This window comes from Panicum virgatum, chromosome 9K (assembly GCF_016808335.1).
Source record: "Panicum virgatum strain AP13 chromosome 9K, P.virgatum_v5, whole genome shotgun sequence".
Classification (NCBI taxonomy): domain Eukaryota; kingdom Viridiplantae; phylum Streptophyta; class Magnoliopsida; order Poales; family Poaceae; genus Panicum; species Panicum virgatum.
In genome coordinates, this window is record NC_053144.1 from 2,097,896 (window position 1) to 2,109,891 (window position 11,996).

The 11,996-nt window shown below is 43.7% G+C and overlaps 3 protein-coding genes across 3 annotated transcripts; 1 reads left to right on the forward strand and 2 right to left on the reverse strand.

The window, feature by feature from the left end:
- Positions 1 to 77: 77 nt before the first annotated feature.
- LOC120649237 (transcription termination/antitermination protein NusG-like) lies at positions 78 to 2,973 on the reverse strand. Its single transcript, XM_039925984.1, has 6 exons — positions 2,437 to 2,973; positions 2,081 to 2,259; positions 1,274 to 1,595; positions 1,071 to 1,173; positions 518 to 678; positions 78 to 435 (listed from the first exon to the last, which is right to left on the reverse strand). Exons 1-4 carry the CDS (start codon positions 2,956 to 2,958, stop codon positions 1,072 to 1,074), a joined length of 1,125 nt encoding a protein of 374 aa, XP_039781918.1. The 5' UTR covers positions 2,959 to 2,973; the 3' UTR covers positions 78 to 435; positions 518 to 678; position 1,071.
- Positions 2,974 to 2,976: 3 nt separating this feature from the next.
- LOC120649238 (mitochondrial import inner membrane translocase subunit TIM10-like) lies at positions 2,977 to 5,645 on the forward strand. The gene is made up of 6 exons (XM_039925985.1): positions 2,977 to 3,191; positions 3,299 to 3,353; positions 3,448 to 3,500; positions 4,164 to 4,202; positions 4,510 to 4,579; positions 5,309 to 5,645. Exons 2-6 carry the CDS (start codon positions 3,312 to 3,314, stop codon positions 5,354 to 5,356), a joined length of 252 nt encoding a protein of 83 aa, XP_039781919.1. The 5' UTR covers positions 2,977 to 3,191; positions 3,299 to 3,311; the 3' UTR covers positions 5,357 to 5,645.
- A 1,019-nt stretch (positions 5,646 to 6,664) lies between these two features.
- On the reverse strand, positions 6,665 to 11,403 carry LOC120649239 (serine/threonine-protein kinase BSK5-like). Its single transcript, XM_039925986.1, has 10 exons — positions 11,098 to 11,403; positions 10,336 to 10,562; positions 10,106 to 10,241; positions 9,206 to 9,339; positions 9,014 to 9,119; positions 8,842 to 8,927; positions 8,380 to 8,568; positions 8,035 to 8,196; positions 7,643 to 7,756; positions 6,665 to 7,243 (listed from the first exon to the last, which is right to left on the reverse strand). Exons 1-10 carry the CDS (start codon positions 11,162 to 11,164, stop codon positions 6,989 to 6,991), a joined length of 1,476 nt encoding a protein of 491 aa, XP_039781920.1. The 5' UTR covers positions 11,165 to 11,403; the 3' UTR covers positions 6,665 to 6,988.
- Between the last annotated feature and the right edge of the window lie 593 nt (positions 11,404 to 11,996).

Sequence of the window (11,996 nt, forward strand, 5' to 3'; positions counted from 1 at the left end):
AGGAACCCATCAAATAATTTGCTGAAGATGATGACCATGCAAGAGCACTTTAGGATTTCATTTCGAGAACAGATCTATGGAAGCTGCCGGAAAAGATAAAGTGAAAAAGGCCGAAGCTTGTCTTGTTCGTAATCGTAAGCTTTTGGCCTAAACAATAGAGTTGGGTCTCTTTCGACAAAGCAATCTCTGTTTGCCATGGTACACACACACAATCCGAAGCAAGCCAGCAACGCCCAGATTGCTACATGCACAGTGCATGATGATCCAAATACTCATCAAAAAATAAAACATGAAATAAATAACCTACGGGACTGACAAAATTGAAATGTCCACTTTCTACATTTAGGCCAAATGTGAGCAATCTAGTGGGAAGTCAATGATTTCTCAAATCCAGCATCCTCAACTCTTTTTTATAAACTTGTATTTTAGTAACACCTGACAAAAGAAAGAGAGAGGTTGCATCTCAATGACTCAATTTCAGTGGAAGAGAACGCATGCTACCGAACTCAGAACTTACTGGTCAAATTTTGATGCCAGCTCACAGTTTGCTGATAACTTCGCTCTTCAACAGTCCACTTTTCCACCCATTCAAGTCCCTGCTTCATTCAGCCCAATCTCCAGCTGGAGACCTGGAGTGTCGTTAAAAGCTATCGGTACTGATGCACAAACACAAGATGCCTGCTCGGACATTAAACAAAAAGTGAGAAACTGCTCTCCTGCAGCTAAACTATGAAGGAGCTAAAGTATTATCATAAAGAGAAGAAATTTGATATATGATGGAATCATGAAGTTTATTACTTATATGAACATGCAGAAAAGACTTATATGGTGTCTAATGGATGTTTACTTAAATGGCGGAGCACAAATCAAAGCAGTGCAATAACAATGAATGTGTTTTCTATCATCATACAATCTTTGGCCAACCGGTGAGAAAACATGCTCCAGATCTACCATTTCCTTTGCTGCCCTATTTACTCAACTTCAAAAGCTAGATGTCCTTTTCTGATTACCTCCACAATCATAGCATGTTTATCAAAGTCAGAAATGAGGATTTAGAGGCATTTTCATACCTCACAGTTTACTATCATTGTCGTCCACTTCAACCGACTCAATTTGATCAAAATCTAGATCCACAAAGCTCTCTTTCCCAAAGAGTGTTAACTGGACAGTGGCCTGTGAGAGTTAACACGTCTTAGATAGCCAAACAATACCGGAAGGCATTGGAAAATCACCATACAACTAGTTTACTAAGATTAATATCTAATTGCCCAACCTTCTTGTTTTTGAGATTCACTTCCAGGATAGAACCAATGAAGTCTTCAAAAGGCCCAGAGAGAACATGGACGGTAGCACCAGCTGAAAAAGCTCGCTGGCTGGTGCCACCTTTTGAAGGTGATTTCTTAAACTGCTTCTTGATCTTATTCATTAACATAAGTTCAGATTTTTCAACAGGTTTACTGAATGACTCAACATTTGCCATGTTCTCCATTCCATCAAATTCTCTATCAACTTTCTCTTGTTCCTCCTTTTCTTCTCTAATAATTGATTCAACTTCTTCAATTGGGATTGGTTTTGGCTTTTTAATCTGCCTCTTGCTGCATAGTGAGAATATTACTATATTAGTACCAGGTCAGGTACAAGAGATGAAAATCAAAATAACTTATAAATAGGATAGACTACAAGGAGATATGATCATTGTAGCAGTATATAGATGTTGTGATCATCATTTTCCTTGTAAAGGAATATCCCAATCTTCATAGAAGCTTTTAGTTTTCAGGAAACGCTTAGTTGTGCATGTTGGTCACTAGCTATGGTTGAAGGATATCTGTGCAATTAAGTCTGGCAAATAATGTCCATACCCAGAGCAACCACTATGGATTCAAGTCTTCCTCAAAAAAGTTACAAGCTGAGATGCAATGTAAGGTCAAGTACTCTAGTGTATAATCAACAACTGAATATTTCCAGCAAAGAATATGAAGGTAGCCACCTAAAAACAAGGACCGTAGTTATGAAAACTAACAATGTGTCAACAAAAAAGAAAAAAGGTCAATGAATGGAAAAGACCCAGGGAGGTACTCACATTGAACCAACTGTAGCCCCAATAAAGCCATAACAACCTTCGGTGTCCCTGATGAAGTCATGTAGCTCCTTGTTTAAGGTGCAATGCAAAAAGACCAGCCCAGGATGCAAAGGCTTCGATTTGACACTGATTGTGCCACTCTTCAATCTCCTCTTGACTTGGATGGATGGATTATAAATCTGCCAATAATAACCCAGTACGAAACTATAACAGCCGCACGACTACTGTACTGCGATATTGCTCCTAAATCCTAAAATAAGTGTTGGGCAAAATGCTCGTGAGAGCCGTCCTTGATTAGAGGCAGCTACAACACAATCAAACTAACGAATGAGCAAGAGCGGGAGATGAAGTGAAACCTTGAAGGGGACTTCGGGGAAGCGTCGCGAGATGGCCTTGGTGAGGAGGTCGACGTAGTCGGTGCCGGGCGCCATGGAGACGCGCACGAGCCACCACTGCGGCCCCAGCTCGGCGAGGAGGTCGAGGTTGAGCTCCTCCCGCCACGACCTCTTGGGCGGCTTCTTCCGCCGCCGCGCCGGCTCGTGGATGAGCCGCTCCTGCACCTCCTCCTTCCAGTCCGTCGCCCGCAGCTCCCGCCGCTCCCTCCTCTGCAGCCGCCTCTCCCGCGCCGTCAGCTCGCCCCCACGCCCATCCGCGGAAGCCGAAACCGATAAGGTCACCGACACGGGAAGCGGAGACGCCGCCGCGAGTGCCGCCGCCGCGAGGGAGCACCGGCCCGGGAGGCGGAAGAGCAGCGGATAAGCCAAGCTCATGGCGACGAACGGGCGAACGGCCTCAGAGGCGAAGCAGCTTGGAACAAGACGATTAAAACGTACTGGGCTGACAGGTGGGCCCCTATTGTCACGGGGTATGAGGCCCATTCAGATGCGGCCCACATTGGAAGTCGCGGCCTCCCTCGGTTTCTCCCCTCTCCCACCGGCCCCCACGCCATCTCCTTCCACCGGCCCTCCCTCTCTGACGGAGGAAGAGCCAAGGGACAAAACCCTAGAGTTTGGCGAGGGGGGGAGGGCGGAGCTGCGGCTGCTGGTGGGTGGTCGCTACATCGGATCTCGCCGCCGGCGCCGCTTGAACTAGGCCTTTGTTCTCCTTCCCCGTAAGCATCCGCTTCTCCTCTTGGTTCTCTATTACTACTCCTTAGGATGATTTGTTTCCCTTCGGAGTTTGAGCTCTGGTGCTTCTTCGTGCCTCTGTCCTTTGCAGCTGAGGTGCCGCAATGGCTGCGAAGGGCTTCTCATCCAACCCGGAGAAGGAGCAGGTATGTTCACGCGCATTTCTTCCCATTTTCGGCTTTTGGTTTGCGGATTTCTTGCTTTTGCTGAGGTGGGTGATGTGCGCCTTTCACTGGACAGATGTTTTGGATGGCGGAGAAGGAGATGGAGTACAGGGTTGAACTCTTCAATAAGTGAGTAATATCCTCATTTTTCTTGCCTGAGATCACTAATCTCACCAAGGATTAGACCAGAGCTTGTAGTTAGCCGCGTGCTTGCAATTCGAGAATATTCCTGGAAAAAAAGGACTTGCATGTGCTTGAGTTAAAGTGAACTCAGGCTCCTCGCATTACAAGCTGATCTCATAGTGCAATATGGCAGAAAGTTAAACTCATGGTCAGGATAAGCCTGTCTTGAAATTTGCAAGCTAGGCTTTTCATATGATATTGATATGTCTAGTGGCTTCATGTCTTCAGCCCTTCTTTGGCTCCTGATACCAATTGTTGTAACAATATGCACTGAAAAAAGTGAGATGCGATATTTAACTATTTATTATTGCCTCCTATTCCAGCAGCAAAGAGAAAAGTGATCATATGTCTAGGCTGGTGTTAGTGCGCAGCATAGACGTGCTTATGCTTATCGTTATTAATAGTTCCATCTTTTGTTTCCTCATTCTGGACGAACTGAAGGAATTGAATCTATTTCCCAAGAAAAGCAGAATTGGCTGTCTTTTTCCTACATAATGTCTTCCTAGTTCGATTAGGCTTGTTTTTTTTTCCAAAGATGCTCTTATCTGGAATGTTAATGTATTTCTGTTTGATTTTGCTTGTTCTGATAGTGGCATTTTGCTTATGCAGACTTACACAGACCTGCTTCGACAAGTGCGTTGAGAAAAGGTACAGATATAATCATCTTATGTTTTGTATAACTACAAACTTTTGAAACACTTTTCATAGTCTTGTTATGGCATCCTTATTTCATTTGTAACGGACAACCTTCTCATCTAAAAGTTTGTATTTATCTTATTCTATGTTGTTATGTATGGGTAATTATATAGCTTAACTAGATGAACAAGGTAGTGTACTGCAATGTTACACGGTCACACCTCAAGCATGGAACTTCTTATGGAAGTTGTACGAAGGATCTATCATCTGTTTGATTTAAGTATGTGTTTTTTTTCCCTGGGGGTTTATTTTATTTCAGGTATAAAGAAACTGAGCTCAATATGGGTGAGAACAGTTGCATCGATCGATGTGTTTCCAAGTACTGGCAGGCAAGTTTGTTAATACCATTTCTCTTTGTGGATCCTTTTTATACTTATTCAATTGCTTAAAGTGTTTATAGCTAGACTTGGAGCATATCGTAGCATGACGGCCCTCATTAAATTGTGAAAAGTGTCCTTGATGGTGTCTTCTGCTCTTCCCTACTTTAGGACTTGGCTTTGGAAAACAATGATGTATTTCTAGTGCTCCTGCTTATTGCGAACAAAGATAATTTGTGATCTCCATCCAGAGGAAGCTAAACATATATGCTTAGTATATTCTTTTTGCTGTTATGATTTTATATGCATCTGCTATAATGGTTACTGGTTATGGTCCCAGGCTCCCAGCATAACAACACCGTAGTTGTCCATTCATTGTTTTCCATGTTGATATTCTGGCTGTACTTTTAATAATCAGTAGGCGTTATCTGCTACTGAATGGATTTTTCCTATATCTATATATACTCGTTATGTTATTTTTACGGTTATAATTTTGATGCCACAGCCTTCACTCTATCTATTTAAGAAATATACAAAATGCTGATTTTATATATATCTGCTATAATATGGTTACTGATTAAGGTCCCTGCTTAGCACCGTAGTTGTCAGTCCACTGTTTTGAATGTTGATATGCTGGCTGTAGTGTTTTGTTTGATAGTGGTTACCTGTTTGTTTGTTTGTATTGATTGCGAATAGTTAATGTCACAGCATTTTAATCCATCTTTCGGGCATTCTTTTCAGGTGTCAAACATAGTTGGTCAGATGCTTGGGAACCGGCCTCAGATGTGACATGGGAAGCACTAGTTGCATTTTGTAGTGTAATTTGTCGCTCTGTTTCTCCATTTTGGTTGGTTTTAGAATGTGGCCACCTGCTGCTAAGTACTCCAATACAGCATCAGTGACTTGCTAATTCATGGATCGCGCAAAAGGAAATCCCAAGGTCTTGCACTTTTGAGGGATGTGCCTTGTCTATGAACCATGACAGCGAACATGCCTGTAATAATTTGATACAGTTCGAGAGAACAATTCTGTTGCGAAAGCTGCACGTGTTTGATAGTTAAACTATTGTATCGATGCATTTAGACGGACATAGCTGGTGGACGCGACTTTTGCTTGCTTGAGTCATTGCAGTCTGATGCACATAGAGCATGCTAACATTTATGTATAATCAGTCTAAAAAAACATTTATGTATAATCCATATTAGACATGCATTTGAAGATATCGTAGTTCAAACTAAAATTTTGTCCTTGCAAGAAAACAAGGTGAGGCTGCACTTTCCACTCGGACAAGCTAATTACTCAGGTTCATATTAGTTGCCATTCTACTTTTGCCCTATGTCAAACGATATATATAGCATTTCACATTAGAAGTTATTAGGTTCACCATAAGAAATACTTCCATGATACATGATTCACATGTTAAAGTATACGTATTTCAAGGAATTGATGTTCAAAGATGGAAATGTCGACTTAGGTAAAGCTAGAATTTCAAATAATTTGAAAACATAATAGTTCGTTTCTAAATGTCATTAAAAATTTTAAAAACAGGACTTTCTTTTGTTGGTCTAATTTGGTTTGAGAAATGATGGAACGGTGAACGCACCATCTAATCACTTGGTTAGAAAAACTCCTTTAGAAATATCATTAGATAACAAGAAAGAGGACAGCACGCACACAAAACGGAGCATGATGCATGGCCCCATACACAACACGAAGACTACAGCTTCGTCCCATAGACAATGCTTATACACACATAATGCAACCAGTTGCCTGGTGTTGCTAACTTGCTATAATGGGTAACAGATGCCCTAGAGGATCAAACCCTAACTTAAGCTGCCTGATACTCTGCTCCGGCGTTCTTAACCACTTCCATTCACGGCTATGGAAAAACTAACAGATCGGCTATGGAAAAACTGACTAACAGATCATGGCCCTATTAGTCTCTTCACAATCCAACTTGATCTTTAAATTTTTTACCTCAAAATTGCATAAGATTAAAACCTGGCTCTTAGATTATCTAGACAAAATTTTAAGGCCCTTTACCACCCCTATCAAGAACAAAACAAATACTCCAGCACTTATGCCTAACTGATCAAATATCTCAAGTTTTAAACCTGATAAGAATTTGAAAGTTTGTATATACATGAATTTTTGAAATAAAATGAAAATTGTCACTTTACAATCTCACATCAACAGAATGCTATCACGATACTAGTTGCCCATTTCCGTATTCATGAATATATCGGAGGTGTAATAACAGCCAACCTAGGAGATTTTTTGACTTGTAAAACCATTGGAAACACCGATACATGTTAGGGAATACCAAAAACAGCCCTACTGGCGGCAAAGCATTGGAGGGGGGCACCCAAAATGCAGGCGATATTAAGTACAAGCAGAGAGAGCATCACACATTCAGGGCGGCTATACAGTTGTAGCTCTACTATTTCTTTCAGCTTCCAACACAGTGCCTTTCTTTAGTGCTTCATTGCTTTCCGCCTCCCTTCCCAGGCTATGGAGTGCCAACGCCTGCAGATAGTGTCCCATTGGCCACCCAGGTGCAATGTCCTCAGCCCTCTTTGCATCCTCTAGGCCTTCCTGCAACTTGCCAGCCACTACATATGCGAAGCATCGTCGCGCCAGCATTGTTGGAGCCACCGCTGCACCTGAGTCAAGGAACTGCCAAACATACAAATACCATAGATCAATTGCCAGAAGACAGTAAAGAAAAAGCATAGCAATTTAACATAGTCCAGCAATACATGATATGTGTTACTACCATATTTCAGGCACGGCACGGGACATCCAGTGTTCAGAGTTTGAAGTTTAGATTATCATTAGTGTTGGAAATAAATCAAGATTCAAGCACCTATACGACAGCATTCTAATTTGCAAAAGAACCCAAAGACTAGCTAACCTAACTAGGTAAACAGAAAACATTTTGGGCTTCAAACTCACAACGGCAAGACTAATCTAAATTGACTAAAAACAATAAAGTAGCAAATGTATTGATTTTAATTGGACAAAAAGTACAGATAGGAAAATTATATGTGTGCATCACATGATAATATAGCATACCCTTGAGTAACACTCGACGGCAGTTGCAAAATCCTTGGACTTGAAGGCATTGTCTGCATGCCTCTTGACGACGAAGCTCTCAGACAATTCGCCGGTCCATGACTGGAGAGATACCTGCAAGTTCCAGCATTCCAAATACACATGTAAGATGTATATCAAGTGTTCTTTCCCAAAGTTACCATTCAAAGCATGAAAACAACAACACCGCAGGAGCAATTTCATAAAATGGCACTCTTGGGCTATGCCAGAACTGGGCATTTGACAAACATTAACCAGCCAGAATGGTGAGTTGGTGATAAAAAGCTTGTAAATTGTACTTTACACTTGCTATTCTATAGTGTCACAGCAACAAGCGCCCTAGAAATAAGATTTGATAGAAGCAGTTCTTTTACCTCAGCATTTGCCATGTCGTCCTCATTATAGCCATCATCCAGCAATATCTCATGAACCTCGTTCAGGTCTGCTCTGGCAAAAGCTTTTCCAATACCAGATAACCGGACTTTGTCTGAGCTTCTTTTATCCTGTTGGATGCCCAGCAAAGTGTGCGAAGGAATCTGCATCAAAATTCAGTTAGAACTATTAAGCAAGCCAACATGCTAGATGCCATCAAAAAGAAATGCAAGTTAAAATGTATGGCACACACGACCAGCCTTTGTGTTCTCAACACATACACTAAGTGTTTCCTTGCAAAGAACATCATATGTGCTAGTGAAAGTTGCAAGGATAGAGAATACTACAGAAGCGTCTTTATGGAGACTTGCAAGACCAGACACCACTGCTTTCAGATTTGGCCGGTCTCGTGCTTCATACTGCAAGCAGCGGGATGCTAATCGCATCAAGTCAGTTCCATCAGAGTTGGATACATGACTTTCCAAGCAAGAATCCATGAGCACCAGGAAGTTCTTTCCCTTTATAAGATCAAGGGCCTACAGAAAAGAAACATTCCTTCGATAAATTGATCAATGGGAAAAGCTAGTTCAACTTAATGTCCATGCATACAAATTAACATAAAGGCAAGCAGAGGTCAATGCAAAATCTGAAAATTGAGGAATATAGGTTTTGCTTTTGTAATTAAAGAGTAGGTCCAGTTAACAGCAGAATAAATGTGGACAAAATGCATACACACCTTACACTACATCAGAAGATGTATTATATTTGTAGAATATGTTAAAAGCACACAGAGAGCAAGGAAAACTTACATGACTTGGTGGAATGTGCTTTCCACTCAGGAGATCAAGCAAGATGGTGCCAAAACTGTAAACCACACTCTCTGGACTAACTCTACCTGCAGAACAGAAGTTCAGAAACAAATAAAAAGCCACATTCCCAAAATCTTTCATGGAACACTATTGCTGTGTATGACACACTTACCTGTCTTCAGGTATTCAGGAGGTGTGAACGCCAAATTAGTACTGTAACTCTTTCCATCCCTGCTGTTCTTCATCAGACCAAAACATGATAGTCTTGGGTTACCATCCTACAAGTCACAGTCCAGAAACAAAAGGATTACACTTTCGTATGGAAGGCCTGAAAAGCATCTATGGCAAACAAGTAGGGACTTACCACATCAAAAACGACCCTGTATGCATGCAGGTCATGGTAGAGTGCTCTCCCTTTGCTACTGCAGTATTCTAATGCCTGTGCCACATAAAGCGCAGCCCTCATCCTCATTGCCCAGCTCAGGGGGTTCGTTTCCCCTGAAACACATAATCACCAGCAACACATAATCACCAGTCCATCGTGAGGGCAAAATGAAATTATAATTTTTTTACATGGAGCAACTATCATATCATATTAAAAAATCATCCAATTATTGATTTTCCTAAATGCTTAAAGTTCCTAACTGCCATATTCCTGCAAGAGTTATCCATGATTAACAGGCCATACAATGTAAACCATTCCCAGTAAGTATCATTCGTCCTAACCAACATTTGCAGGTTGGGTGCAATTAAGTTATAAATATCTCCTAGGATGGGCTTAATAACATAACACTGACAGTAAAAATGTGGCACACTTGATATGGGTGACCAATGCAATTATAGACAACCAATGTGTTGATTTACAGGTAGCCTGTTCAAACATAGAACCAGACAAAGCAAACAGATAGAGGATTCTGCAGCATAAATTACTCCAATACTTTGCAATTGAAGGAACACTAAAAAACCAGTGTGTCTGCTTCCTGTTAGTCTAAAGTACACAAATAGCACCAGACAAACAAACAGCTAAATGGGTACCCCTAAAGAATTATGCAGCAGAAACTACGTCAACAACCCTCTCCCAATTGAAGGCGACACTTCCAAAATGGATACAAGTGACAGGCACACATCCTTAACTATGGGTCCCAATATCATCACCTAGTGCAACGATCGAACTAGTGCCACTTCAAGATCAACTCTAGGAACCCCAAATGTGCTAGTTGCAGCTAATGTGGTAGAAGAGCAAGGTAGAAGAAACCAAACATACAGTGGAAGAGATGCTTTGCCAAGGTCTCATGCGGCATGAACTCGGCAACAAGCAGCCGCTCCCCGCTCTCGCAGCAGCAACCAATCAGGTTGGCCAGCCGGCCACTGCGCAGCTGCCCAACTGCCCTCGCCTCCTCCTGCACCCACAGATACACACAGCCATTCAATCAGACGCCAGAGACGCAAGACCAACAGAAGAATGATCCGCCACACGAAGCAAGCTACACGGACCAGGAACTGGCGGGAGTCAGGCCAGGCGGAGCGACCGAAGCGCTTGATGGCGACGGTGCGGCCGGAGCTGAAGAGTGTGCCCCGGTAGACGACGTTGGGCGCCTTCTCGCCGTGCTCCGACACGATGCGGTCCGGCGCGAAGCCGTCGGTGGCCGCCCGGAGCTCGTCGAGGCTGTACTCGGCGAACACCGGCACGCCGCTGCCGTCATCGTCGGCGGCGCCATTCTCTGCACAGGGTATCAACACAGGCGTCGGACCAGGACCAAGGGGACGGGAGCAGAAACAACAGCACGCCTCGGAATCAAGAGCAAAAACTCGTGATTAGCTTCGCATTGCTCCCCATCACGAGATTATCCGAAGGAACGCAGAGAGCCACACGCGGTTTAAGTCCAAAATCTCGCGAGAGCAACCGAATTCGTCGAACCGAGCATAGAAACGTGTCGAAATCAGCGACAGGTGGCCCGATCAAAACAAGATTCGGATCGCCGCAGCGCGTCCAAACAAATCAGCGGGATGGATCGGAGCCAGACGCAATGAATTCCAGCGAGATCGACGGGACCACCTCCACCGAACGGAAGCCCGAAATCCACGGAAACGAACAACGAAAACCCCGGGGGGGGGGAAAACGCAGCATAAACAAAAGGCGGCAGCCCCAAATGCCGGGCGGCGCCGCCCCCCAACCGCAGAAGCGGACGACGCAGCCGGAGAGGAAAAAAAACATCGAGAATCCTAGGGGGGGCGCAATGTGTGGTAGGTGCGAACCAAGCATCGGCGATTTGAAGTGGGGAGGCCACCAGCAGACGGAGAGCTTGGAGCAGCGAGCACCCATGGCCGCGTTCACCTAGATCTCGCAGCAAGCGGCGGCTCCGTCCGCTCCACCACCACCACCCCCTCTCGCTCGCCCGCTACTGGTAGGACTCGAATAGAGTAAGACTAAAATAAATACTCGCGAGGAGGGCGGGGGGAGTGTGTGTGATAGAGAGGGGAGGGGACTGGCCGACTGGGACTGGGACAATGGGATGGGAGGGAGGAAGAGAAGAAAGGAGACCCGGGTGGGGTGGGGGCGCTCGGGTTGTGGATCCGAGGAAGGTGGTGGTGGGCTTTTCCGCTCTTCCCTTCCCTGCTTTTGGCGGAGCACCCCTGCTGTCTGCAGCCTGTTTGCTCTCCTCGCCCCCGCCCATTATATACTCCGGAATTCTCTTCTTTTCCACTGGAAAACAGGAGGATTTTGGTGCTCTTTTGAAAAGCGCCGGTTGCTACAGCTGCTGCAACAAAGCTTAAACTCTTTTGGGTATGGATTGTTCTGAATAAACATATTGTTGAAAATGTTAGGCCAAGTTTATAAGGGTGTAAGTGTTAGGGTTTTATGTACAATTGCACGTGTACTAATGTTTGAGGAAAAAATGTTAAACTGCGGAAAGAATTATTAACTCCTTTTTTAAGAACAATGATTAACTCCTCAAAATAGATTACGGTATGCGCACACTGTTTTGAGTCCAATTCGGTAGCATTTATGGATTGTGCCACCAAATTAGTACTAATAACCATTTGTTCGTTGGAGATTACATGAGTGGATATTATTTGTGGCACGATCGAAATACTCAAAAGCGTAACGGCAACCACACAGAAAGGCCGCATTACCAAAATTCCGGCGTCACAGT